The following is a 27,958-nucleotide window of genomic DNA, read 5'->3' as shown; positions in this document are numbered from 1 at the left end:
ATATATATATATATAGAGAGAGAGAGAGAGAGAGAGAGAGAGAGAGAGAGAGAGAGAGAGAGAGAGAGAGAGAGAGAGAGAGAGAGAGAAAGTATATTGTGAAAACTCTCTCTTCGAAAGCTTAAACTCAGGTCTTCAGAGGCCGCCGAGCTTTGAATGACGTGGAGATAAGTCAGTGTGTCTCTCTCTCTCTCTCTGTCTCTCAGCTGATCGCTGTCAAAACCTCCTCGAAAACACGTTTCGGTCTCGTCAAATGACACCCACTTGAAAAGACAACCTTCTCGGACGTTATATCATCGGAATTTCCAAAAAAGAACAGGTATGGGACTGGATCTTGAAAGGATAATAGTGCTAAGTTTTAGTCATTTGTGTCTTGAATTGCGATCGTCCTGTGTGTCTGTCTGTTAAGGTATGACAGACTGGCAAATTCCCGTGTCTGTGTTGTTATGGCTCTGACGTGAGGTCTTCCAGTTTGTCAGGTCGATTAAATTGGATCATTCTTTTATTATTAACTCTCAAAATCAAATTAAATGTAGTAGAATTGTGTGGGCGGTAGCCTGTTATGGTGTAGAGGGTGTAGCCTGGTTCGGTAATCCTACAGTTTAGGGGTCCAAATTCGCGACACCCTTGTGTGTGTATTTGTTTAAGCTTTCTTTAATATTTTCTATTTTTTCTTTCGACAGATCAGCAAACGGAAGAATATTTGCTAAAAAATAAGCAGTTTATCTGCTTAGGGTACCTACTGAAGCAGAGATTTACGATTTTCTCAAAATTCTAAGGGTCACTGTCCCCCAAGACATGTTTATTCCGTAAAACTTTACTTTAGTTGCGCGGCTTAGTTCCCGCCATCCACTGGCCGGGCCAGGCTGCCACCTTTTTGGGGGGTCCGCCCCCCCCTGGGCAGGTCAGGGCACGCCGCCCTAAGTTAGGTTAGGTGGGTATGATCTGGTTAGGTCACGACCTGGCATTCTAGGAAAGGTTAGGTCTGTTTATTTGTGCGGAACCCGTCCTGGTCGGCGAATGGCGGGAACCAGGCCAAGGAACTAAAGTAAAGTTTTACCGTTTTTGTTTAGCTACATTCGCCCCTTTATTTACGGTCTCCCCTTTATCCCCTTTGTTTTTTACAATCTCTGCATCTGTAAACAGATAAACTTCCCTTTTTTCCATTGTTTTCCATGATTCAATAACTATTTGATAAATCTGTGTGCTGATAGCCCTAAATCTTAGAGTAGGCCAGCAGCATTGATTGGAAAACAAGGCAGCTAATCCAAATGACCTTTCCATGACCTGGCTTATGGCCTATACTTCTCAGTCTATTGCCTGCTTGTTGAATTACCTCAGGTCAGGTGGTGCCCAGTGACTTACGAGAGGATGGGTTATGATAGGTTAAGTTTTATTGAATATTATTGCTGCTTCAGCTGCATATATTTTGTAGAAGACTTTTTCTATTTTCCTTATTACAGACTTCTCTTCATTGGAGGTGCGTGCTAACAGCTCGCCTATATTTGTCATTTCATGGGGGGAAAAGTGAAAAAATCTGGATTCTGCTTTTTTAGATATTCTATACAGTTAGAAAATTATAACTTATATAGTTGCTAAACACTTGTTGCCGCGACATTTCGACGGACTCTTCTGTCATTCTCCAGCGGGAGCTAGTAGAGGACTGGCAGGTTGCATAGGTCCTTCCGAATTTATACACGGGCTTCAGCGGGGGGTCGTGGACGGCGAATTTTGATTGGTTGCAGTCGGCGAACTTCAGTGAAGAGAAGTCTGCAATAAGGAAAATAGAAAAAGTCGTCTTCAAAATAAATGCAGCTGAAGCAGCAATAATATTCAATGAAACCTGTTTAAAAGAGGGTCTGCTGCCAAATGATAGGTTAAGTTAGAGTATATCTTGTTGACTGTGAGAAATAAAAGGCAAGAGACCTATGGCTGTCTCCAACAACCAGTGGGCGACAATGTTGAATTCATATACAAGTCACAATCAAGTATTTTCATACTGATATTGGCCATTGTATGAGCCTAATAAGAACTTTGAGGCTCAGAGTGCCAGAATGTTATTTGAGATATATTGAAATTCTTTAGTCCTCCTAATCTCCTTCCTAAGGCAATTTGAGCAGTTTTAACTACTAAATTACATGTTGCCCTCAATATTGTGACATCTATCTTGCCAGCCTCATACCATCACAAAAAAAGGCTACTGTACTGTATAAATTGAACTTAGAGTCACCAAAATATATTTGGAAATATTTTCATTTGAGTTTCATATTCATATAAAATATTTCATATACAAACACAGAAGGCCCACCTGCAGCTCATCAAGCCCCTACACATTCTTTGCAATTCACCCCATCTTGTATGCTATATCTCACTTCCTGAATATGAAGGCCCTTCCTTTTAGATACTGTACCTCCTTCACACTGTCTATCCAACCCTTTCTAGGTCCTCCTCACCTACTCCCCTAACATTTCTGAATTATACACTTTTTACCAACCTATCTTTATCGTTGTCATTTTTCAGCTTGTCAGAACTATCTCAACATATTTTTCACCCACTCTAACCTTTTTGCCATGTATACGTATCTCTATCTCCACATTTCTTACCCTATCGATTGTTCTTAAGCTATGTATATTACAGAAACAATTCCTCTCAACAGCTGCAACTTCTTTTCACATTTATATTCAATGTGCATACTTTGCTTCCGTAAAGGAGAGTTGGTTATATTCAATGTACATACTTTGCTTCCGTAAAGGAGAGTTGGCTTCACAGTTCTTTTATATATTTCAGCCTTAGCTTCCAGTTTTCTTGACTGTGCTCTCTCTCTCTCTCTCTCTCTCTCTCTCTCTCTCTCTCTCTCTCTCTCTCTCTCTCTCTCTCTCTCTCTCTCTCTGTTGCCTAACATCATCCATTACCTTTGCTCTTAAATACTTATACAAATCAGCTTCTTCTATTTTTCCACCATCCATATTTTTGGTGCCACCTTCCTGGTTTCCATATACCCTCATAGCCTTACTTTGCTTCCATTTCTCCTCCTGCAGACACTTCCAAACTCTCACTAGTTTTCCTAGTTTCACTTCATTATTCCCCGTCTATACTGCACCAACCATTCCAGACTCCATCCATGATTCATTTTCGTATCACAACTTCAGACCTACATCTGTCGTTCTCTGAAGTCTTGCGTCAGTCCATCCATAAAGATATTGAACACTCACGGAAACATAACACACCCTTGTCTTACGGCCATTTTTATGGCAAACCATTCGCATTCCTGCGTGTATACATAGTCTAACACATCCTTCACTTTCATCATAACTTTTAATCATCTGAGTAACCTCTGTACAACACATATTGCAATACACTCCTTGAACACCTGAATTATCCCTGGTCACTGACCAGCCCTAAGTCAGGTGTTCAGGTAAGTATTACAATATTAGTTTTATTATGAAAACTTCCTACTCAAATGATAAGTAACTTCTGTACCTGTGTGCTGTTTCCCTCGTAACACAGGTGATGAGAGGAAAATGTTTATTAAGGTTGCTTGGTGTTAATTTTATCTTAGTTGGGTTATGGCCACCATGTGTATGTTCTGCACCAGAACATTTAAATTTCCACCTAAAGACAGTCTGTACTGTATATGGAAACTGGATTTCACTCACAGAATTATGGGAGAGAGATGTCTATCTTATAATACAGTATTTCCTAAAAGCAAATAGCAAGTTCTCACTTTTTACACAGCACAACATTCATAATGTTTTACAGTACTGATTCAGGTATATATTTGAGAGACATCCTCAGTATCCTGATCCTTCAGGAGTGGGATGTGAAATTCTTTGTAAGAAATAGATTTTAAAGAATAATATAACACCAACTGTTAACAAGAACACTCCATGGCAAATACCAAAAATTGTATATATTTTTGTAGACATGTAACAGTGTGCTGATATATACTAACGTCAAAAAGCGAGAAATGTTTTGGACTGGAATTTCTGCTATAGCAGTTGCGTTTCAACAAATAATGGAGCCAAGATTTCTCTGTTGTTGTACCTGACTGGCTCTCTGCTCTGTGATCGTGGAAAACTGTAACCTTGGCCATCCTGTAGTTAACAGGATACAGAAACAGCATCACTGAGTAACAGTAGTGAGAAAAGCGATATGATTCTGCCTGATACCCAGCCATGTGCGTGTTTCATGAAATATGGAAAATGAGTTCATAAATAAAGACATTGCCACAACACCTTACCACCCTGCATTAGATAAACTGCCAAAGATGAATTGGCAGTCCAAATGCATATGAATGCATAATGGGAAGTGATTCTAACTAGACTATGTATATTGGCCATTGTAAGCGTTACACATGGTTACCTTATGAAGGTCAGAGCAGTACTACTGTACTTTGCTTGTGTTATGATAAACAACTTACAGTTCTAACATTTTTTTAGTAGATTGTCCATTGATACATGTCACTGTAAGAGTTACTTCGGACATCTTGACATATCTAACAATGAAAAATTTGTCAGGAGAATTGGGTAGATTTAATACAGGCAAAATAATGGGGTATCTGAGATTCATAAACATTTTCAATAAGATTCAAATAATAGAATAGTGAAAGGTAATGTACAGTACAAAGTATTATAATCATATTAGGCTTAGTTCTCTATGTAATATTGTTTTATCATTTGCCTTTTAATCATTACTTCAGACATCAGAATCTGTCACCCTGCACACACTATGGCCTCCCCAGCTTCGTAACTTACAGACCGCAGGCCACATTCAGATGGACAACCCTGTGAATGATAGAGTGTCTGATGACTTTAAGGCAGACCCTTTTATTTGATTTACTTTCTTGCCTAAGGAAAATAATGTACATAAATAAGGCTATGGTTTGTTCACTCCAAAAATACAATAAAAATTGTTGAAGAAATCATGTTTTGTAGGTCAGTACTGTTAAAAGAAGAGCATTATAGTATATGGAGTTTCTTGCTCCTTCCGCTAAGATATATTGGCTGAAAAACAAAGCTTGAAACAAAGTAGAAGGATGAGGAAGTGTGTTTATGACTACATATTTTAGGGCCACTCCTCACCCTTCTCAAAGCACTGGTATTGTATTGTCTTCGTAAGTAAATTTTTGAGCCAGTTTGCCATTTAGTTTAAAGCAGGTTGATATAACAAAGCAATGGTTTGTATCCGAAACTTTGAATTGAACTTAAAACATTGAAGCTTATTTGTAGCCCAAGAGGTTTTATATTTTGTCTCTTTACAAATAATAAGTAGGGTATCTTCACGACTCTTATAACTTCTATTCCAGAAGGATGTCGTCTGAAAGCGATGATGATTTCCAGTCTGCTGATGAGGGGTCAGAGTTAGAGGATTTTCAAAGTCCTCATCCCCAGCAACCTGCTTTACCCCAGCCAGTGAAGTCTGAAACGACATACTCATCTGAAGATGATGATGATGAGGAGGAAGATGAGAGAAGTCAGCCACCCGTCAGATCTGCAGGGAAAGAGTCGTCTTTGGAGCCACGTGATCCTAAGCAAGAAGGTATAGACAAGGAATGTGGTGCGTCAGAGGATACGTCTCTAATAGGATCGCTGAGAAATTTAAGTCTTCAGGTGAATGAGCAATTGACTCTCGGAAAAAGTTCTGTAAACACCGTAGATGACGAGAGAGAACATGAGGAATCAGATATGTCTGATGATGCAGAACCTCCAGAGTGCAGCTTTAAAACATTTCCAACAGCTTTAACCAGTAGTAGCACATACCAGTCAGAAGACGTTGAAGGGAAAGTTGCCGACGCTCGTGCTGAAGATGGCGCAGACCAAGTGAAAGACCAGATGACTGACATGAAAAGAACTAATGAGCAATTAAGTGCCTTAGATACATTTAAAGAGTTGACAGAAAATACAGAAGTGACGAAGGATTCCAAGGAAATTCAAAATGAGAAATGTTCTCAAGAACTTGAAAATGAACAATCAGTGACAGCAAAGGAGTCAGTTCATGTTGTAGAAGGAAAAGCAATAGATGTGAAGTCTACAGTTTCTGTGAGTGAATCCAAAGAATTTGTCGGATCTGAAACTCAGGAGGCAGTTTCATCAGAGAAAGTTGATGAGAAAAATAAGTCTGATGAATCACAGCCTGCATCTCAAAAGCCTAAACCTATTAGAGAGTCGAAAATTGGCATGAAGAAACCCAGAGAAAAGTTGGGAGAGCGATTAGGTGCCCGAAAGTTAGGTTCAAGAATAGAAAAGAGGCCAATGGAAGGTTTGGGCTGTGAAACTATCAAGCAAGCGGAACCATTCAGTGATGGGAAGTCTGTAACTCATTCAGGCTCCGAAGAGGCCAGCGTTTCTCATAAAACTGAAAAGCCAGAGGACAGTTTATGGAAACAAGAAGAGAGGTGGCAGCAAGCGCAAAAGCCTAGTGATAGTCAGAATCAGAAAGTGGTAAGTAGGAGTATGCTTGGCAAAATTCCCTGTAATATAGAAAATATAACATTATACAAAAATATATACTGTAATTTGATTTGCTTACTTCTTTAGTTCAAAAAGAAGTACAGTTCAAATATAAGTTTTTCATGTAGGGTAATAATTGTGTTCATGCTGTGGACAAACCTCACATTCTTGCTTATGCATTGTCACTCTTAATTGTGATGATCTAAAAGAGGGCTATCCATTCTTGACAGAAGTGCTCCCAACATTTTGCAGGTAAGTACTGCATCCCTGTTGCTAGGGGTGGCCCTGTGCTAGCGAGGGATATATATTGGGAATATAGTCCTCCTTTGAAGGCCTTGAGAACAACTTGGTTGGGGTGAGTACGAAGAGTGGTGGGGGTTGATTATCAAATTGGGTGTGGGTGAGATTACTGTGGTATGTGTACTATATGGTCCCTTGGTTGACTTTGCAAATGAAGAAAGGGAAGCCTTTTGTATACAGGAAGTCCAGAGCTCAGAGCAACAGTAGAAGCAGATATAAAAAGTGTTGGTGATGTGGATCATATCTTAGGAAGTGTGATACTCTGCAGTAACTTTGATATGATGACAGTTCTTTGTTTATAACCTGTACGATGGTCAGAGGAAAATGACAAGTACACGTACATATATTCGTCTTAATGAAATTAAAAACTGCAAGGCTATACTGCACAAGGTATTGGTGATTGATTGGCAGATGAGGATAACCTGAAGAAGTAGAATTGTATCAAGTATCAAGTATTTGAAATTGACATTGAGTGGTGATCATTTCAGTGCTTGGTTAAATGTGTTAGGTTGGAGAGGATTTCTTGGGAAAATCCACTAGAGGCAAGCCCACACAACACAGTCCTCTTGATGGAATTAGGATTTGCCCCAAACAAAAACGGAAAGGAACAGACTATCATGAGGAAATTTTCAAGCAAGCAAAGAAGCGACTGAAAAGAGCAGTAATGAGGCAGTCCGGGATTTCTCCCAGATTAAGGTGACAGATAATGTATAGGGAGTAATTTTATTTAATCAGCTTAGGGCAAAGAATAGATGGAACAAGTAATTTTAAGACACTTGAATGAGAAGACTAAGGGCTGTGTTTGAGGTAGTAATGCCTAAAATAAGCATAGGAGAGGTAAATATAATAGTGAAAAGATGAAAAGTAGAAGGCACTTGGATTTCACTAGAGGTAAAGAAGAGCCTGTAAGAGGAATGAATGGACTTAATGTGAAATTTAATACTAAAGATTGGTTAATAATAATAATAATAATCTATGGTCATAAAGTGCCTTGGGAATGGAAATATATCCTCACTGGACAATACTTACACTGTACGGGGAAAAAAGACATTTACAGGAATAGGGAAATTTTGGAGGCATGAAGGTATGGGAAAGTTTTTTTGGACAGGAGACTCGGAAATGAAACAACAATAGGACATGAACACTTTGGTTTCATGATAGGGGGAGGGACAACAGTTAAATTTTGAGAGGTGATGGGAAAAAGATGGGGACTGGAGAGTACTGCACGTTGTTGTTATAGACCTAGAGAAGCCTATGACAGTGCTAAGCTAGGAGCTTTGTAGATGTACGAGAAAAAAGGGAGTACCAGAAAAATATATAATAATTGTTTGAGACTGGCCATGACGGAATAGAAACACTTGTTGGGAGTGCTGTGGGTCTGACCAACAAATTATTTTGTAAATAGCAGCCTCCTCCAGGGATATCTTGGCTCTCACATCCCACTGATCTGGTCGTTGGTGTGGTTTCTTATGGAATAATGAATCAGTCATCATGATGCATACTTTTTGTACATATTTTATAGTGAAGCAAGCGTAAGGAGAAGCAAAGAGGAAATCAGAGGGGTGACGCACCAAAGAGAGAGAGAGAGACCAAAGAATAAGAAAGTGAAACAATTAAGGTGAGAGAAATATCAGAGAAGGTAGATTGAAATGGTGCAATTGGGATGAGTTCTGTATGGAATAAGGATCTTGTGATTAATAGGCTTGTGTGAAAAACATGTTTTTGTGTAATGAAAACAAACTTTTGTTTGATAAAGGTTTAGTTTTCCTCTTGTGTAACTAGCAAATTAAGCTCCCTTGCAGCGGAAAGAGCAGCGCTACTGTAATTTCTGTTTTCCCTAAATTTTCGTGTTCAAGTACATAAGAGGAATGTAAACCACTCTGTCAGAATGTTCATTTTATGAGAATATAAGTCTGCAAATACAGAACTTATTGTGATAATGATTTCCTGTTGGGTGAATTTTTACTACACTAGGTATTATTTATTTTAACCAGACCATGGCGAGTTAAAATTTATAACTTGTAGGAATAGTTGTTGGCTGATGAATATTGCAGCTGGAGGGTTCATGAGTCAATTGCCTTTCTCCTGTGTTGGTTTTTGGTATAAGTAAAATTAAAGTGTTTATAATTCACTGGGACATAAAGTTAATGAAATACTTTTTGGGCTTTGTAGTTACAGACCTCACACTTTTATTGTTAGTATAGCGTACTCAGCTTACAATAAAAGTAGACAGAATCAAGATGTGGAAAACTTTGGCTGAAAAACTAAGGGCATCTGTTATTGGTTAAGTCTTTCCCATTATTTAAACGGTACTTTCTCAAGTTTTAATATTTATTCAGGACTCAGTCTGCCCGTACTAATCAAGGCCCAAGTAAAGCAGGGGGTTTTATCCATGGTACAGATAATTTATTTGAACTTTTGTATGTTTTCAGGATGAAAGTAAAGAAAATAACAGTGACTGGGGTAGCTCTTGGGGTAACTGGGGGACAACCCTTATCAGCGCAGCTTCCACGTTATCCCAGGAAGTTGGCCGTGGGGTTGGCACTATTATGGATACTGTGGAAGGTAGTTTGGGAGTTCCAGACCCGGAGACACTCGCGAAAGAAATAGCTGAACGAGAGAAAGAATACAAGTCACAGGTGAAGGCTCAAGAACAAACCGGAGACAAAAGTGAGCAAGATTCAGTAGACGAGACAAACAAAAGTAGAGGTAAGTAGGAACACAAGCGTTCGAGTCAAGCCGTTTGCTTGTGTGTGTGCAAATGAACATATCATTGAATCATAATAGCCATAAGTCTTGGTTGTATGGCATTCAGCAGTTAAGGAACCTGGTTGGTTAAATTGAATGTTATCAGTAGTACTTCAGCCTTCTTTTGCCATTTAGAGACTGAGATTGTGTTGTTTAATGTACTTTTCCTGTTTATTCAACTCTGTGGTCATTTGCCATATTGATTTGACCCTTCCCACACACTAGTCTTGTCATCTTTCCTTTTAAGCTCCGGTTCCATGTCTGTCTCCTGATGCTTGTGTTTTTAGCTTCTCATGTATTCAGCCATCTGTGCATTCAGCCTCACATTCAGTTCGCCACTTTCCTTCTCTCGCACATTTCACCATCTATTCTACTCTTGTGTTCTTACTGCCCACTGGTTGCTGTGCCTTCTCAGTTTTTTTTGTCTGGTCAAGTCTCTTCATCCCATCTTTAGTAGCATGTGTCCAGATGGATGCCAGCCTCTGCCTACATTTTCCATTTAAAGTCACATCTGCTGTCAGATCTCATCCACCCAGCCAATACTACTCATATTGCTAATTAGTAATTTAAGGCTAAATTTATCTGTCTCAAGTGCAAAATAAGACTGATGAAGTTGTGTTTATTTAGGGAATCATGTTCGACAGTTTTATGCCTTTTTGTACAAGTTTCAGTCTCTTTGGTCTCATCGATTAGACAGGAGAATGATTTCTGTGTTGGATATGAATTTTGGGTGGTTCTACTGCATGATGACAATTCAGTAACCAATGCTCTTACCTTTTTGGTAGTTAAGTTTTGGAGATTCTTTCAGAACTTACCATAACAACATGGCTTTGTCACGTAGTTTTCAGGTGCTCCCTGTAGTTTCTTAGTACCTACCTGTCCAACTTCTTGAACCGTACTGTATATTTCTCCTTTCATGTCAAACAAATCCTTAGCTTTACCAGTTCAGTCATTGCAATAGAAATAAAAAATTGATTCCCTAATTTTTATCATGTATATATGATTAACTTTATTCTAGAAAAGTTATGATGCATGCGTTTTGGTAGCTTAAAGAACAGAACTTTTGTATTTTTGGTTTTTCAGATAAAAACACTGATGAGGGGAATACCAGGACCGATTTTGGCCTGGGCGGGTTTTCTTCCCTTGGGTCGTTAGTGTCAGGAGTCTCAGGTGTTTTTGAAACTGCCAGCAACAAGGTAATCCATGAACCCTTAGAATCCTAACTTCTTAAGGGAAAAGCCAAAGTGCTTGCTGATTATGAGATGAATGCTTAGTGTCATTGCTTATTTTTGAGACTCTCAGATCATATTTTCAAGTTAGTGGAGGTTGTTTTTGGTATAAAGCTAGTGCTTTAAAGTTTGGATGGCTGATTTGACTATATTCATGAGATTAATTTTACATCTCTAGTTAATCATTGTATTTAAACAGGTCTTGATGGGAGGTTTGCATATTCATGAGATTAATTTTACATCTCTAATTAATCATTGTATTTAAACAGGTCTTGATGGGAGGTTTGGATACCTTGGAGGTGATTGGACGTAAAGCAATGGATGTCATTCAAGAAGGTGATCCTGGATTGAGAAAGAAAAGGGCCTTCCTTGCAAATGCAAAACCTAATTTATCAGCGGTAAACTTTAATTATTTTGTTGTATACATGTAATGGGCTGTGACTATAACACAATTAAGTTATGAAACATCTGTCAACATACTTTAGTAACTTTGGAATCTTTTTAGTAAAGCTAATTAAGTATACATTAAACCCTGCTTACTGATTACATGTTGGTTGCACCACACCCCTTTTTATCATACTGTACTGTATATGTATTGTATTATTTTCCACCTTTTGTACAATTCATTATAAATGTGACTGCCCTTATAAATCATTCTGCTTTCCCCACACACTTTCTCACATGTTTTTCCTACTATGGTAATACCCTCTTTCCACCCCCAGTGAGGATTGAAATAACAAGATGATGAAGTAGGGAATAGGGGGACCCCCCTTCTAGCAGTGGGGTACTCACCTTGGCTTTCCTGCAAAATAGCTTTGTATTTATGAAGCAAAAGTGATTTTATATTAAATTCATAATTTTTTGCTCTGTCCTTGTCACTTGATTAGAAGACCAGTTTCAAGGTTCAGTTTGGGTTTGAAATAACCAAAGGGTAGGATAGAATGTTTAGTAAGGATATAAAAATGAATCAGACGGTTCCTTTTTTTTTTATAGGTCTTACAGGAGGCCCGGCATCGAGCAGCAGAAGAAGAAAAACACCAGCAGGAAGGAATCTATGGGAAAGATGGCAAGATTTCCCAACATAAAGCTACTTTTGACCAAGCTTGGGAAACCACTGAAGGCTGCGTTCATATTGAAGCACTTTCTTTAGTAGCCAGACAGTGCGAATCCAAAATGTCGTCCATGTTGCAGAGTATGCCGCATTATCTCACAGAAAAAATCCAGTCTGCAAATGCTGATATTAGGGTAATATCTTAAGCTTTTCTATGGTATACATTGCATGCATGGCAGTGCAGTCCCCCCTTACCGGCGGCATTGGTTAATGGTGTTTCGGTACTTAGCTAGTGGCATCATTAACCAGATTTTCGGCTCCGGTAAGCAATTTTCGGCACCAGTAAGTGGTATATTGGCGTCGGTAAGCGGTTTATCGGCGCTGATGAGCCACTTACCGATGCTGATAAACCATTGACCGACACCAATAAACCGCTTACCGGTGCTGAAAATCACTTGCTGGCACCAAAAATCTGGTTAACAACGTCACTAGCCAAGTGCTGTAACGCTGAAACGCCATTAACCAACGCCGGTAAATTGGGACTGCCTGTAATATGTAATACATGTTTATAAGCTTAGAGGTACAGAATATATTCAGATTTTTTGCAAAAATCAACTGTAACTGTTTAAGTAAAGTTATCAGCAATTTTGATGGGAATTGCATCATGCACAGTTGCTATCCATTGAAAAAATACAGTTAATTACGCATGAAGTTACTCGAGAATGACAAGTAGGAGGAGGATGTGGGATAGGGCACTGATGGCATGTTTGTTTTCCTCTTTCATCGTCATTGATGTCTGTCACTGTTGACAACTTTCAAGAACTTTCCAGAAATTGGGGGTTTTATGATATTTTCTTAAAACAATTTAAATCAATATTCATACCATAGGACTAGGATTGTATCATAAGCGTTCATTTCTATATGCAACAAAAATTTGCAAGCTCATAACTTTTATAACCTTGACAGTGTATCTTTACTGGGATGAATTCATAGTCCTTCACTAATTGGATGGCATCAAGTCAGAAGTATTGTTATCTTTCCACTGCAACCCATTTTCTGTAAAGAAGAAGTACTGAACTATGTTACAGGAAACTAGTTTTTCCAAACATACCCACTCATCATAATTGGCCCAGATTCATCGTCTTGAATGTCCCTAGACTCGGCTATCTTTTGTCCACCAGACAGTGAAACAACCATCCATGTATGTGCTACTAAGGTCCGCAAGTAAGACCCAACCACCCTTCTCACTGTTCATGCAGTTTGGATGCAAGATTAAGGGGCTTGCAGATGTTAGCACAGTTTATGATTGATGGGATTTTATGAAAAAACTGTTTCATCTCAACCTCAGCAATCACATTTAACCCGAATGGCAGTTAATGTGCCAAAGTTTGTGAGTGTCTGAAGAATTCAGGAGAGCACTTGGGGACTGTGAATCAGAAACCAGGTCTTGGGGAACTCAGAGGATTATGGAGGCAGCCATAGAGTAGACATCAACATGCAATCCATGTGAAAGATGCTAGTAACTGTAGAAGACTACGTCTCTTTCAAATCAGCAATGAATGGTTTAATTATGTAAAGGAATTCAGTACCATGACATTAGTATAATGTATGTTGATTTAGAGATGAGTAGTAGCCTTCATGCATTTGTGACTTATTAGTAATCTCTACAATGCCAGTAGGGTTATTGATACTGCGTTTATTGATATCACAGTTAAAAATCTAATTATCATTATTACTGAATTTCCCACAGAATGCGTGTGAATTAGAAGAGGAATGTACTCTGGAAGATGATTTCATTTCCCGTGTGGAAGATATCATGCCCCTTACAGGTTTGCCTGTTCTGCCACAAAAAATTTGTAATGTGAGTTCTTCATTTGTTTTTTGGTAATATTTTTGAAGATCAGTGGACTAATTTAGAATATATTGCATCCTGATTATCTTGACGCAGTCGTGTATAAAATCCACGCTGAATTTGTTTCAAAATGAATGTTTGCTTCAGTAGTATTAGTTTCCTAAATAAAGTGCTTTTAATAAAAGCCCCAATTTAATCTTAACTCAGAATCAAACTAAACAAGGCTTAATTCATGAGACACTTTTCAATCTTGCCCTGTATAAACTGGCATGTGTAATACAGACAGTCCCCGGTTTACGACAGGTCCGGCTTACGACGTTCCGAGGTTGTGACGCTTTTCAAATATATTCAGCAGAAATTACTGCCCGGTTTACGAAGCATGTTTCAGGGTTACGATGCGTCGTACGCCGATCCGATGGAAGAAATATGGCTCCAAGACGGCAGAATAATAATAATTTGGAGGTTTTTTTGATGAAAACTCAATAAAAATGCAGTTTACATAATTTTCAATGCACCCAAAGCATTAAAAGTAATGTTTTCTTATGATTTTTTACGCTTTTCGACGATTTTTTGGTTTACGACGCGCCGTAAAAACGGAACCCCTGTCGTAAACCGGGGACTGCCTGTACTGCATTAGTTTTTGTCATATACATTATGGTATTGTGCTATTGATCAGCTCTATTCACTTTTAGGCGTGGAGATCTCTCGAGGAAACTGTGTCGGTAATCAAGGAAGCTGATGTTGTCGATGGACCAACAGCTGAGCAAGAACTGTTTATGGCTTTGGCAGCTCTTGTAGCACAGCTTGCTGCTGTTCTTCATAAGGGAGCTGAATTGGCTCTCATCACTCCAGGAGCAGATCCTATTAATGTTGCATCACAGTTCAAAGAGTGAGTCCTGTCTTAACAGTTTAGTTAAAATAAATAGGGTTATGTTGTGTTTTAAGTGTCTGTACATAAATGTTGAAGTGTTGATTGGCACATTCGGATTTGTGGATGAACATATTTGTCATGTAGCTCCCAAAATATTATTTTCAATAAGTTACTATAATTATTTTTATATTATTCAGCTAGCATTTGTTGCGGTAATAATTTTACTATGACCTACTTGTTCAATACCATAAACCTTAAGAAAACCATTCATAATACGATACTGCTCAGTCTAACGATCTCCTTCTGGCTGTTGCCTGGTTAGACAACTTAATCACTTGCCGAGTAGTGTTGACATCACAGGCACGTCTGAAAGGCTTTGCCCAGAGACAGCTCAGGTCACTGGCATTGCCTGATAGCGTGGACATGGCTTTAAAAAGATGTGTAAAAGTTTTGGTGTTGTACAGTGCTACTCGATGAGCCCACAGTAGTTAATGTTTAGTCTAAAAAAGAAAAAAATTAAGTTGCACATGACAGCAAGGTTCATGGATTTGACTTTGCAGACTATTTTACTTTCATAGAATTCAGTTTATATCATTACAGTACCTCAGTTTTTTTGCTCATTTGTATATGTACAGTATATAATTTTTGTTTTCACAGACTCAGCAGTGTCATGTGTGGTGGCATAGAAAATACAGCAGATAATGTTTGTGGTATTATCACTACAGGAACTTCTGCAGCTGATCCACAGATCAATACCACTATTACCAACATTTATTTACAAGTAAGTTATCATTATTTATATGTGCATTATTAGGGAAATAGATTTTTTACCACAAACTTTTTTTCCCGTCACAAATGTCGCAGTTTGTATGTTCAGTAGCAAAATGACTTAATTTGAAATGGAAATAACTGCCACGGGATACTGTACGTGTTTTTTACCCAGTTGAGGGAGTTACAATGCTAGTTTGCTCACTGTGAGTGAATCATTCAGTAATTGATCCGAGTCTGCTAAAAAATCATCATTTCTGTGGTCAAAGATAATTGTGTATATGTTGGCACATGCTACATATCCCGTATCTTTTGTTATTGCTTCATTATGATTGGTTTTATTTTTTTAAGTGATAGTATTCTGTCATATATTGTTATTTCGGTGTGAATTATTGGTAATTATCATTATGCATTATTGTGATAGAACTGTCCTACCTTTTGCTTAAGTCCTCCCTAATTAATATACACCATCATTGCATATTTTTCTTGCTATTTTATTATAAGGTTTGCCTGAGGATTTGTTATTAAATGAAAAGCCGAGACAAATCACTGACGAGTTGTTTTTAATATCTTAGGCTGCTTTGTATTCCCTTCCAGTTATTCTGGTGATTTTTATCTCTAGATAATAAAGTAGTTTTCTGCTTGTTGATCTCTGCTTGACAGTCTTGTTGGTGTCCTCCTGGCTTAGTTCCATACAGCACCAATAATCTCTCACTTTTCATGTATTTACAAATCTGTAAAATAATGAGAAGGATTTTAAAATTTGGAGAGCAATATTTGATTTTGTGGATGAAGTTACTCTCAATTTACAGTTCAGTATTTCCCATTCATGGCCGGTTATCGGCAGCCTTGGTTACTGGCGATCCGGTTTGACGGCGCTTGTCTAGCGACAACGATAACCAGATTTTTGTCGCTGATAACCGGTTATCAGCGCTGATCGCCTCTGATTGGCAGCGCTGATCGCCTCTGATCGGCGGCGCTGATCACTGTTTATCGGCACCGCTAACCGGGGATCAGTGCTATTATCGCCGATTTTCGGTTGTCGTCACGCTGTCGGGAACGGAGCCCCGCCAATAACTGGGGACTGCCTGTAAAGAATGCCACCCATTGTGTTGTTATAGTCCACAACAGCTTCTGGTTTTTATTTAATGTTTAGAACAGTAAATTAGTTTCAACCAAACTTGGCACAAAGCTTCCTTGAGTAAAGAGGATTCAAGTTTGCTCCCTGGCAAGGGAAGCTATGCCCCACTCAAGTAGAGTTTTTTTTTTATATTTTTTACGTATAATCAAGAACCACAGGATCATTTCAATTAAACTCTCCATAAACCAAAACCATCCTTAGGTAGAGGCAATTCAAGATTTTTCATATGAAAAATCACACCCATTTGCGAGGTTAGCCATGCCCCTTTGCTGCTTGTTATAATTCTTCCCTGGAACCATGAGGTCAGTTTTAGCCAAACTTTGCAAAAAAGCATTTTTGGGTAGAGAGGATTCATTTGTTTAAATCAGGAGCCACAAGGTTTTTTGACACTTGATTATGTTTCAGTTACTTAAGACATTTTGAACAGCATTGCTTCATTTGATATACACTTCCAATGTACTCAGCCTTATCATCCTTAAAAATCTCTTAGATTGTTCTTTAATTAAATGAAGAGAATAAATGTTGTTATTGTCTGTATGGTAAATTTTCTCTCATACAAATTTTCTTTAATACATCTAAACAAAAAAGTCATTCAAAAGAATCATAGTCGTTGTTTAATTCTATAGTTAGAGAATAATTTTCTTTATACTCATCAATAAAAAGTCATGTTCATAAGTACTTACCTATTTTTTTTTATATACACATCATCTTTACCTACATACTGTGCAATGGTTTTCCAACAGTTAAAAGTTGTTCATTGGATGCCAACAGTTAAATTTAATTGAGATGACAGTATGAAGATTCTTTACTAACTCAAGGGCAAGTTATGGCTATGCCTACATTAAAGATGTGAGAAACAAACATAAATTATCCTACAGAAAATGTCATATAAATATATGGAGTAAATAAATTTCATCCACAAACACGTAAAACTTTTTCTTTCACAAATAAATCAATGAAATTACCTTGTACTAGAATGTCACTACCTGATAATCAGGTGTGCTTAAGAATGAATGTTTTATTTACATTAGAAAAAAGGCAGTGACCAGTTTAGTAATTGTGCATTCATATTTTTAGTATGTTGCCCTTGACCTGACAGCTTTTACATCAAAAAAGACATTATAGCGGTCCCTCACTTTAACAGACGCTTAGCAGTCAAGCTTGTCGCTAAAGTGTCTAAATCTGCTTGATAATAATTACTTGCAAGTTTAGCAAAGGCCATGTCCCTTCCGGACACAGGACCTAACATAGTTGATCATTTACATTCACTTCAAGGCTCTAATCCAGTACTATTTGTTTGCATAGGCCATTAGCTTAAAAAGATGACCCGTATGTGTGGAATTTATCCTGAAACATAATGATTTTGTTAGTTTAGCCAGACGGTGGAGTGGAGTGGCAATTCCTAACTCTGATAAATCTGGCCTGAAGGCTTTTTTTTCTTAGCAGAGAAATTTTGTTCAGCTCTATCTAAAAATGAATGATTGGATATACTGTACTGAAAATGATGGAGATTGGACAAAATTCCCATACTTTTTATTTTTAAACATAATATTTGCAGTTGGTTGAAATTTATACATAACATGATGTATGCTTATACATGCTATTGTGTACCTTCATTCTCTATGTAGATCATCCTTCCTACCTAACTTTTTCATTGAAGATTATAGTATATATAATCTGATCTTGGTTGTGTTATAGCTTTTCTCACCAGGGAATCTATTCCCTGAAAGCTGACCTTATGGATAACAGCTTAAGGCTTCTGGATTCAGAGAAACAGTTTACTTTGTCAGGAAATGTGAGCAATATTTCAAAAAGGACTTATAAGTTTATTTCCTTCCCTGTCGTCATCTCGTCTTTATCAACGTACTCCTTGTTCATGTAGAATGCATATGTAGGACATCCCATATAAGTTTCTCTTTCCTTATGCAGTAAATTAAAAAACAAAAAAAAAAAACGTTCAACTAAGTTGAGAAAACTATATTACAGATTGCGACAAATTTAACTTACCTTTTTAGTGTCTTAGAAAATCCCAATTATTCCTAGGTATTCGTCAGTGACCCCTACAATGGGTACTGCTTACAGTGTGCCTTGCTCGGCACAGTGCAGATGGTACTAAATGTTCCTTTGGCCTCAGCTGCATTGCCTTTTTCTTTTACTTTTGTGTTCCCCTTTTTATCCTTCTCATTTAGTTTTTTTAACTTCTCGAGCTTGGCCATTGTCTCGCTAATTTTTGTTCAAGAGCAAATCCTTTCAATGAGACCTACAGGGGCCTGGCAGTGGTGACATGAAATTACAGTACAGTAGGTAGAAAAATAAGTAAATCTGTCAGAGAGATTAGATCTACCATTTTAGATGTATGGTATTATTTGTAAAGGGAAATGAACCTCCTAATTTATGTGGCTCTTCCTGTATTCCCCGTTTCCACCCCCCAAAAATCAAGCTTCTTGATTATCAAAAGTCACAATTTTGTTTGGATGTGTACTCGACTTTCAGATATCTTTAATGCCACAATTCAGTACGTAAATTTTTCCTTGTTTTAATTTCAAGTAACCCAGTAAACAAATATTTAATCTGAATTTCATCCTGATCACTACTAATTTTCTTTATTTTTCAGTCAGCGAATGGTAACAGCTATATACGACAGTGCATGACGCATCTGACTTCAGTATTGCAGTACTCCAATACAAAGCAAATGGCAGCTGATTTGTAGGAATATATGTTACTACAAAATTTGTCTAAAATTCTTTAAATGTCCATATTCTGTATTAATGACTGTGAATTGTTATGCTTAAAAGTATTGTGGCCTAGTTACTTGGGAAAAAGGATGATATTGATGAAAGTATATTTTAAAGAAGTGAGCTTTCAATGTGAGAAAAATATTAAAATGTTTTATTGTTTCAGAAAAAGTGAAGAGGAAATTTAAAATGTTGAAGATTTATCATGGCTATTGCAGTTTGGTTCTGGGAAAAGAAATAACTGGCATCCGTGTCACACAAACATAGGAGTAATTTTGGAATTTAGTTGGTCAACTTCCCGTAGAGAGAATTTATACTTAGATCTCAAGTAGATGGCAAATTGTGTGACGTACATAATTTTGATTTGAGGAAAGTGTCCATGCGATGCTCATATAGCTCTTGGTTGAATGGAATGTACATTACCTGCCTTCCTTTCCTTTATCTTCAATTTGTTTTAGGCATAAGCTTTTGTCAATAAGTAATTTTTGTATTTACTGTTGAGTAGCACAAACTGAGTTAGTTTGCTTTTGATAATTGAGCTGTTTCCTGCCATAGTTTAAAATTTCTTTCGTTTATGCAACGGGCCTAAAGAAATTATAAGAGGGTAAAGACAGACCTTAGAGGAGTAAGTAATATGCACTATACATGATATGGCAATACATTACTGTATGTGTCTGGGCTGTATCATATCCAGTCTGTCAAACGTAAATACCCACATCATCATACTTACCTCATTTCTTCAGGTACTTCTGCCCACAGCATCCAGCTCAGTTAATTAGTGTTGTAAGGCTACAGTAGCTCTTTGTGAAAAAATGAAAGAACTAGCTCACCTTGCTGTTCTTGTTTGCATCTGTACATTGAGATGTTATTAGCCTTTTGTGGTTTGTAATGTCACCTTTCATTTTTTATGAGTTTAAAAGATTGGAGCCATTCTGTCATTTTCCTGGATGACTTACAGGCATAACCAATTCCATGTCAAGTGGTTGGTAAACTTACAGGTGAGAAGACATTCTGGTGATTATATTAGGGTTTAGAGCCACTACAGGCTCCCATTTTGTCTTATTTTACATCAGGTTCTGTGGCCTTGGTCATTACTCTTGACCTTTTCTGTAACAAAGTGGCTATAAATATTGTCATTATGCCAAGAGCGTCAGTGTGCCTCCGAGTATTTTCTAGTCTTCGTACAAGCTGCCATATACGTTTCCCAAGCCAACACAAACGGCTGGAAGTAGATCGCAGTACCTGCCTTTTGTTTCACTTATGCCCTGTGACATAATGTGTAGACATGTGTCTCCTGGCTTAGTTTTTCCATTCAACAATTTCTTTTCTAGAGTCTAGGTCTTAATACCTTCTGAACCACCCTCAACATAGGTGCAGAGTTGACAGAATGAACTGCCTTATGTACTTGTCATGGTGTTTTTATCTTTAATAGATAGTACTGTTATATGATAAGTTCTATCCTCTGGGCTTCTGGCAATCTCAGTTTCCCACATGCTAAACATGCTCATTCCAGACTGTTAAGTTTGGTGTAATCTTTAGCTTGTTCAATCAGTAGTTTTCAAGTCTAGAACTTGCTTCAGCTTCTTCAAATTCCTGAACTCTAACAGGCTTTTGCTCTTCCCAAACCAGTGGAAAATGATTTAACCATTGTTAAATGTTAGAAGTGATTTAGCCATGAAGATGGGGTTAAGATAACTGTTACATATTATTGTGCTAGGCAGAAGTGCTGTATTGCACCTACGATAGGCACTTCCAGATCCTCTGCTTATATTCAAATGGAAGCTATAGTATGGAATAGTATTGCATTCTCGTTGAGGCTCCGGTGACTGCAAACTATTTCCTCTGATGTGTTCATACTTCAGTATGTTAGCACTCACAAAAGTTTCTCTCTCGAGACCGTAAGTTAACTCCTCCAAGCAGGCGGGAAATTATGGGATGTTAGGGAGAAACTCAAGGAAATGCAGCATACAACATTCCCATACATATTTTAAACATGGCAAAAAACTTTCGTGAGAAACACATTTACTTTGTAATTAGGGATCATAGTATGGTAGTACCGTATATACAGTAGGAAGAAAGGTAAATCAATAGCATATTTCTGTAGATTATAAACGATAACTGATTTCAAGAAAATAGACCAATAAGTTAGAAATTTCTCATAGGCAGCTGAAAAAGCAGTGAAACATCACTTTACAGTACATATATTACTATGCAATCTACAGATTGCCAATATTTCCGTTGCAGTTATCAGACATATCTACGAGAAGGGAAGTAAAGGGATAACTTCCCTTACTGACAATAAAGTTTGAAATAACTTTTGTTGGTCGAGAACCAAAGCTTTGGTCATTATTTTTTGTTTCCATTATAAATTTTTCCCACTGAAACAGTTATTACATCTTTCAAACTGTATTGTATGTTTAGTATCAACATTGGTCATATAAATAACCTGTATAGTCATTACACCATAGTGCAGTATTGTGAAAATAGTACAAAACTAAGCACTGATTTCTTTTTGAGGATCTTTTTATGGATAGACAATTTTAAAATTAAATTTCAGTGCTAACAAGAGTCATACTAGCTGAAACGTTTTTTGTTCTGCTACTGGTCTCGGCAAAGTTGATAACATTGAGTCTGGATAGTTCAGTAGTAATTGGATGGGTGACAGCCATAGTTGGCACCTGTGACCATACTTAAATAATAGAAACGGTCAAGACTGACACTGCTCTGTGTTGTAAAAATAAACAGTTTTCCTGAAATATGCAACAGACCTTCAGTCTGGTGATCCTGGCTGTGAGTAACAAGGAGGATTAGGTGTGAGAGGAATGAGAGAGCGTGCATTTAGAATTCCCATGTACACTACTAGAGATTTCCATTTGGATTATCTCTGTAGTCTTATGTAGTAGATAAATCAAGTATGCTTCTATTCACCACCTGAGATTTTGGTTTGTCATACTGTACCTTATATTTTGGTTTTACTATGGCAAGTTTCAAACATTTTTATAGACTTACTACTGTACTAGATATGTTGTTCGACACAGATCTTTACAGCTTACGTTATATATTTACTCAATGCATGAAGCTACGAAGAAAAGATCAATACATCCACTTTAAACATTCTTGATTGTTAACAGCTACCAAAGAAGTTGGTGGAAGGTACTGAAACCATATTGTGATATTTTAATCTCATTTCATATAAAAGAGGTTGTATAAGCCATTACACATTTAGCACAGTTGTAGTTTAGCAATATTTCTTGAAGCATCAGTATACCTTTCACTGCCTGAAAAACGCAGTACCTTGCACAACTTGTTGGTACTTTATTACATTTTGTTTCCGTGTTTGTAATATGAACTGTAAATTATTGGCCTTTTTTATAAGAAGGTAAGGAAAATGTGAATATTTTTCTCTATATTTTTAAGACATATTTTTCACTATTGGGATATGATTTTAAACAAGGTAGAAAATACAGGAAATTATGCATTTTAATATTAGTAGAGTGGATGATTAATCATTTTAATAAGAACACAGGAATTAAAGAATTGCAGTAATATTGTACTTCCTACGTTAACATTAGCTCATAATAGCATGCGAGATTATGTTTAGTAGCTAAAACATCGCTTTTTAATGCTCTCTATTGTAACCTTTTTAATTAAACTTCATGTAGTTTCTCTTGACCAAACTAAAACTTGAAATAAATTGCTGTAGAAAAGGGAAACTGCTGGGCAATGTGTAAATACTGTATTATGAGAGGGCTAAATTTTTACTTTGCACTTGGCATTATTGTGGTTTAAAGCACTTGGTTTTATATAAGGAAATGTTAATGAACTGCAGTGAACCAAAGTGAATTTGTTGGTATATAAATTCTTAATGTATATGGTTCATATCAGGAATAATTATGAAATACCCAGCTCATGGAAGGTCCAGGTGCAGTGTAGGTGGTTATGACGATTTGGAAATTGTTTAAAAGGCACTGTATCAGATTATTTGATGGTGAGTTCCAGCTTCTAAGCTAGAATACTGGGAATTTTCATCATCATCACCATTGTCTTCCACCTTCTCTTAACAATAGCAGTTAGAGCAATGATGATGATGATGGTCATGTGAAGTAAATTATACCACTATAACATTAATATTGTTAATTTCCACTACTGTAATACTGTTACCATTTCAGCATTACTATTACAGTTATGTTCTTGTAATAGTACCATAACAGTAGTATAATTTCTATTAAAAAAATAATAATGAAAATGTGTACTAGATGAAATTTCCTAGCATAGTGTTTCAGTCTTAATCTCATAATAACCAATGCCAAACCTAGTCCTGTACTGATGCCTTGGCTAAATAATATTGTTAGTGGTGGAACAGCAGTCATAATAATTGCATCTGTTTCGTTCATTTGATGTACAATAAAGTACAGTTTTAATCTCCTTAATTTTATTAGAGGGTAGATGTTACTGCAGATAAATACATGTTTTTATTAGGAATATAATGTGTAGTACTGTATTTGTTTTACCTTACATTTAATAAAAAAAAAAACTTACTGCTTTTTTGAAGTTTGTAAATAAAGATTACGTTCGATAAATCTGTAAATTGAATATTTTATATATTATGGTAATTTAGTGTGCTTTTCTTTTCCCTCAAAGAAATATAAATTTGTTTCAGGTCAGATCCATTACTTACTTATATTGCCCATTTTGCTTTTCATGAAATGTTTCAAGACAAAGTTCAATGGGTAATAACAAAAGACAGCAGCAGGCAGATACAGTACAGAGCATTCAGATTCATCAGGTTTTGTCAGATAACCTGACTCATTCTTCAGTTGTGTGTGTTACCATGAACACATCATTCCTTAGAATTTTACGTTTTTAAGGACTGCTTTTAGTTTTCTGAAAAGGAAACTATTGTGCCAGCTTTGTCTGTCCATCTGCACTTATTTCTGTCTGCCCTCAGATCTTAAAAACTATTGAGGCTAGATGGCTGCAAATTGGTAAGCTGATCATCCTTCCTCCAATGACTGGGTGTTGTTTCAGGTGCAAAGAACACGTATTACGACAAAGTAAAAGTTTAAACATATGGTTAAATAAACCACAGAGCACAGCCAGCAAACTTTATAGTTTCTTGATGTCCTGGTAAAACAAGGACGACAGTTTAAAATGACTGTGTATATGAAAGCAACGAACACTGGCCGTTGCTTGGATGCACGAGGAGAATCCCCAGACACGTAAAAAGTTTTTAGTGAGTGCATACTGTATGCCAAAAGAGCCTACACACAGCACATTGTGGAGAGATATACATAACGAACTTGACCGAATTCGCCAATTATTAGAAACAACGGCTGTGCAGATCAAATAACTGAAACTGCAATAAAAAGAAAATGGATGAATTTTACCAACCCAACACAACAAAAAAAAAAAAGGAGAGTGATTATTTACTATCGTCTACATTACGAGTCTGTATACAAGGAAGATTGCCGCACAGTATGTGGGATAGTAAACAGAGACCATTACCACAAAATAAGCCTCGGAATATAAAGCAAGCCTAACCTTGTAGCAGCCCTAGTAATGAAGAACAGCGCCGCTCCTGGGCGGTGGCGTCATTTCAGATTTTTCTTGAGGGGGGACAGGGGGAAGGTTTACAACTTATGGGTGGGGTGGCAAGTGAAGCGAGCCTTATCTGCTGGGGTAAGGGGTGGTGCTGTAAGGCGCCCCTAAGAAATTTTTGGAAATTTGTGCACATTTTGGAGCAATCTGAAGCCATATAAGAGCTGTATTGAGTTAAAGCAGCAAATAGGTGTGCCATATCCACCCACATATTGCGGCTATTATTATTATTATTTCAAAGGCAAGGGGTAAACCAAGTCTTGGGGGGGGAGGGCCATCAGTGTCTTGAGGGGGGCAAAAGGCCCCAAATGACGCCCCTGCTCCTGGGGGACCGAAGGAGATGTGCACAAATGTAGTTTACAAATTCACTTGTCCAGAGGGGATGTGTAAAATCTCACAGCCAAAACTACATTGGGCGCACTACGACCCTTCAGAGACGTATGCTGGCTCATGGAAATCAAGGGGCCATTCATCTACATTACATATATTTTTATGATAAAATTTTTTAAATACATAATTAGCGCTCTACAGTATTATGATAGCTATACAGTATTACCCGTGTCAGGCAGGAGGATGATAGTGTGAAAAGTAAAACACTGATAGGATCGTTTAGTTTGAGCCGTCTATTCACCCAACCCTTTCGGGTGGTTGGAGCATCTATAGTTTAGGGATACCACTCACTCCAATGCGAGTGGGACACAAGGCCTTGTGCCTAAGCCAGCAGAGCAACGACGGTAAAAGAAAGAAGGCTCTCACCTAATACAAAATACCGTATATACTGGTGTATAAGGCACCCTTTTAGCCTTAAAAAATCTCCCCCAAAATAGGGGGTCATCTTATAAACCGAGTATAAAAAGTAAACCTTAAATCCCACTGAGATTTTTAATGATAGGTTAACCCCTGAAGTGTCAATAGTTAACTACTGTCACAACTACCAACACTGCAAACAAAACAACTGTGATAACAGTAAAAACCGTAGGTAATACTGTACAAGTGAATCGTTAGCAACACAACTATCGATACTGAGCAAGCTCTCACTTTGTTACTAGCTTCACCCAGAGAACCATTATTTGAATACAGTTACCACAAGACCCCATCATGGCTACATCAACTATTGGTAAAATAAAAGGACAAAGTATGAAGCTTCAAGTTAAAAGCAGTAAACTTTGCAAAGGAAGAAGAAGAAGCATAAATTGACATGCTAACAGATTCAGAATTAAATCCGTACCATGATTTCCTTTACTGTATATTACAATCTGTCATCAATGGACTTGTATCACAAGATGAACATGATAATGAATTTGTAAGATTTTAATTGTTTAAAAATGTTTTTTAAATGTTTTCATCGTTGCAAATAAAATATCCTTTATGTACTGTACCAGTATTTAATTTAGTAAATTGGGGTTATCTTATACGTTGAACATACCACTAAACCTACATTTTTACATGAAAAATGTTGGGTTGTCTTATATACTGAGCTGCCTTATACGCTGGCATATATGGTAGGTACCTTCATACTCCCCAAAATTCAACAATTTCCTAACTAAAAGGAAATTAGAGTACAGCTACCCTAATTGTTCAGGATATAAGTTCCCCTGCCGTAATGAGGGGCGAAAGAGCTCTACACAATTCATATTGGATTTCCACATCTCTCAGATAGTGCGACGCAAATACGTAGTTACACCTCCACCGCACCGTACTGACAACTTCCTCAAGAGAAAGAGTGGTCCCTACCGCCTGCACGTCATGGAATCTTACTATAAGCTCATGGCAAAGGAGTTGAGTCTAGATTTGCATGCACTTTTCTGACCAGAGCCTTGAACTGACAAGACATACCATTCTTTGACAAGGGTAAGTCAGGTTTCCTAGGGCTGCATAAATGGTCGTTGATATTTCACCTGATTTCCCTAGTCCTTTGCAAGTAAATAGACAGAGCTCTGACTGGACATACAGAAGTTTTTTCCCCATCTGGTATCAAAGAGGACAGACTAGGGATCAAGAAAAAGCAAGGCAGTGGATGAGACTTAAAATCATTCTTGGCCCTACGCACGACGGTATTACCTTGGTCCCAGTTTTTTCGCGATCGCTTAAATCACTTAGGAGTTGTGCCAACACAGCTAAGTGTGACAGATCCACCAATGGACAGATCGACAGCAGGAAAAAGGGTGGGAAAAAAATCCCTAACTCTGTCGGTAAGGTGATAATATGATCTCCATGGGGGGTTAGGCACTCTGGCAACGGTAAAACGTGTTCGGGATAATTAGGATGTATTATTTTCGGCTGTGAACCTTTTAGGCCGTCACAACTTTAGGTCATATGAAGTTTAGGCCATAAGATATGGCGGAAGCTCCTTGGGACACCGTGTTTAGCCTAGTACTAGCCCCTCTGGAATCAAAGTATTACATACCCACATTTCGGCCATTTGCCAATTTGGATGTTACGGCCTAAATGACTTAAGGCTGATGCGGCCAGGACCCTGGTAAAACATGGCATGTTAGGTGAGGTTATATAGTCTGGGGGATCAAACAGGTGAGAACCTCTTAATGGGAGATACTCAAGGGTCAAGGGTATTGACAAGTTAGTTACTTCAACCTATAATAGGTTAGGTTACCTGTATTCATTCTGAGTGACTTTAAAATCTTTTCATTGTTACGGGGATGAATTGCTCTTCTCAATATAACCAGACATGGAGCATATATTTATCTAAATGCTTCTATTTTGATTTTTCCGTCAGTTTCTCAAGGGCATAAACAGATTCTGACAGGGTACTCTTACATTGTTTAGGGGGCACGTGGGGGACAAGAAAATATGTGCTATCAATGGTAGCAAAATCCAAGGAGTAAATGATAAGCAAGAGAAAAATACATGGCTCACAATGGAAGGATGATATTTTTAATTAATAAAAGCCAACTAATTACGGAAAATTGCAGTTTTAATTAATAAAAGCCAACTAATTACGGAAAATTGCTTTTACTTGGAACCCAAAAGATGTTTTTCAACAAGTCAGCAACACATCTTGTAGGCTAACAACTTTCCCACTTCTCACAATTAACGCATCTGCTTTTTTTAATTCGGTAAGACTAACTGGTAATAAAAACGTTTTGCTGAGCTTTTTACTTACTACGTAAGGCACGACGGAATGAAAAAAGCTATAAAATAGGCAGACGGACATTCCTAAGTTGACGACCGGCATCTCGTGACGTAGTTCAGTGTTGG

The 27,958-nt window shown here is 37.6% G+C and overlaps 1 protein-coding gene and 1 long non-coding RNA gene across 5 annotated transcripts; one reads left to right on the top strand and one right to left on the bottom strand.

Annotated features, from left to right (window-relative positions):
* Nucleotides 1-129: 129 nt before the first annotated feature.
* LOC136825337 (protein FAM114A2) lies at nt 130-23,761 on the top strand. Of its 4 annotated transcripts, none has more exons than XM_067081547.1 (10): nt 130-319; nt 5,306-6,440; nt 9,182-9,458; nt 10,581-10,693; nt 10,996-11,124; nt 11,720-11,971; nt 13,528-13,638; nt 14,322-14,518; nt 15,158-15,281; nt 19,024-23,761. In XM_067081547.1, exons 2-10 carry the CDS (start codon nt 5,310-5,312, stop codon nt 19,117-19,119), a joined length of 2,430 nt encoding a protein of 809 aa, XP_066937648.1. In that variant the 5' UTR covers nt 130-319; nt 5,306-5,309; the 3' UTR covers nt 19,120-23,761. The 4 variants fall into 4 exon arrangements, with proteins under 4 accessions (XP_066937648.1, XP_066937650.1, XP_066937649.1 ...); XM_067081549.1 differs by having other exon boundaries at nt 155-319; nt 5,309-6,440; XM_067081548.1 differs by lacking the exon at nt 130-319 and adding an exon at nt 371-479.
* On the bottom strand, nt 15,811-27,958 carry LOC136825338 (uncharacterized). The gene is made up of 2 exons (XR_010849305.1): nt 27,864-27,958; nt 15,811-16,002 (listed from the first exon to the last, which is right to left on the bottom strand). It is a non-coding gene; the product is annotated as an uncharacterized lncRNA (long non-coding RNA).

Source organism: Macrobrachium rosenbergii, chromosome 37 (genome assembly GCF_040412425.1).
Source record: "Macrobrachium rosenbergii isolate ZJJX-2024 chromosome 37, ASM4041242v1, whole genome shotgun sequence".
Classification (NCBI taxonomy): Eukaryota; Metazoa; Arthropoda; class Malacostraca; order Decapoda; family Palaemonidae; genus Macrobrachium; species Macrobrachium rosenbergii.
The sequence above is the reverse complement of the archived record's forward strand: the minus strand, read 5'-3'. Positions and strand labels throughout refer to the sequence as shown.

Excerpts from the sequence above, each read along its gene's own strand:
- LOC136825337 (XM_067081547.1), top strand. The coding sequence starts at position 5,310 with ATGTCGTCTGAAAGCGATGATGATTTCCAGTCTGCTGATGAGGGGTCA. Across the intron at positions 6,441-9,181 it reads ATAGTCAGAATCAGAAAGTG|GATGAAAGTAAAGAAAATAA; the intron begins GTAAGTAGGAGT and ends GTATGTTTTCAG. Across the intron at positions 9,459-10,580 it reads CGAGACAAACAAAAGTAGAG|ATAAAAACACTGATGAGGGG; the intron begins GTAAGTAGGAAC and ends TTGGTTTTTCAG.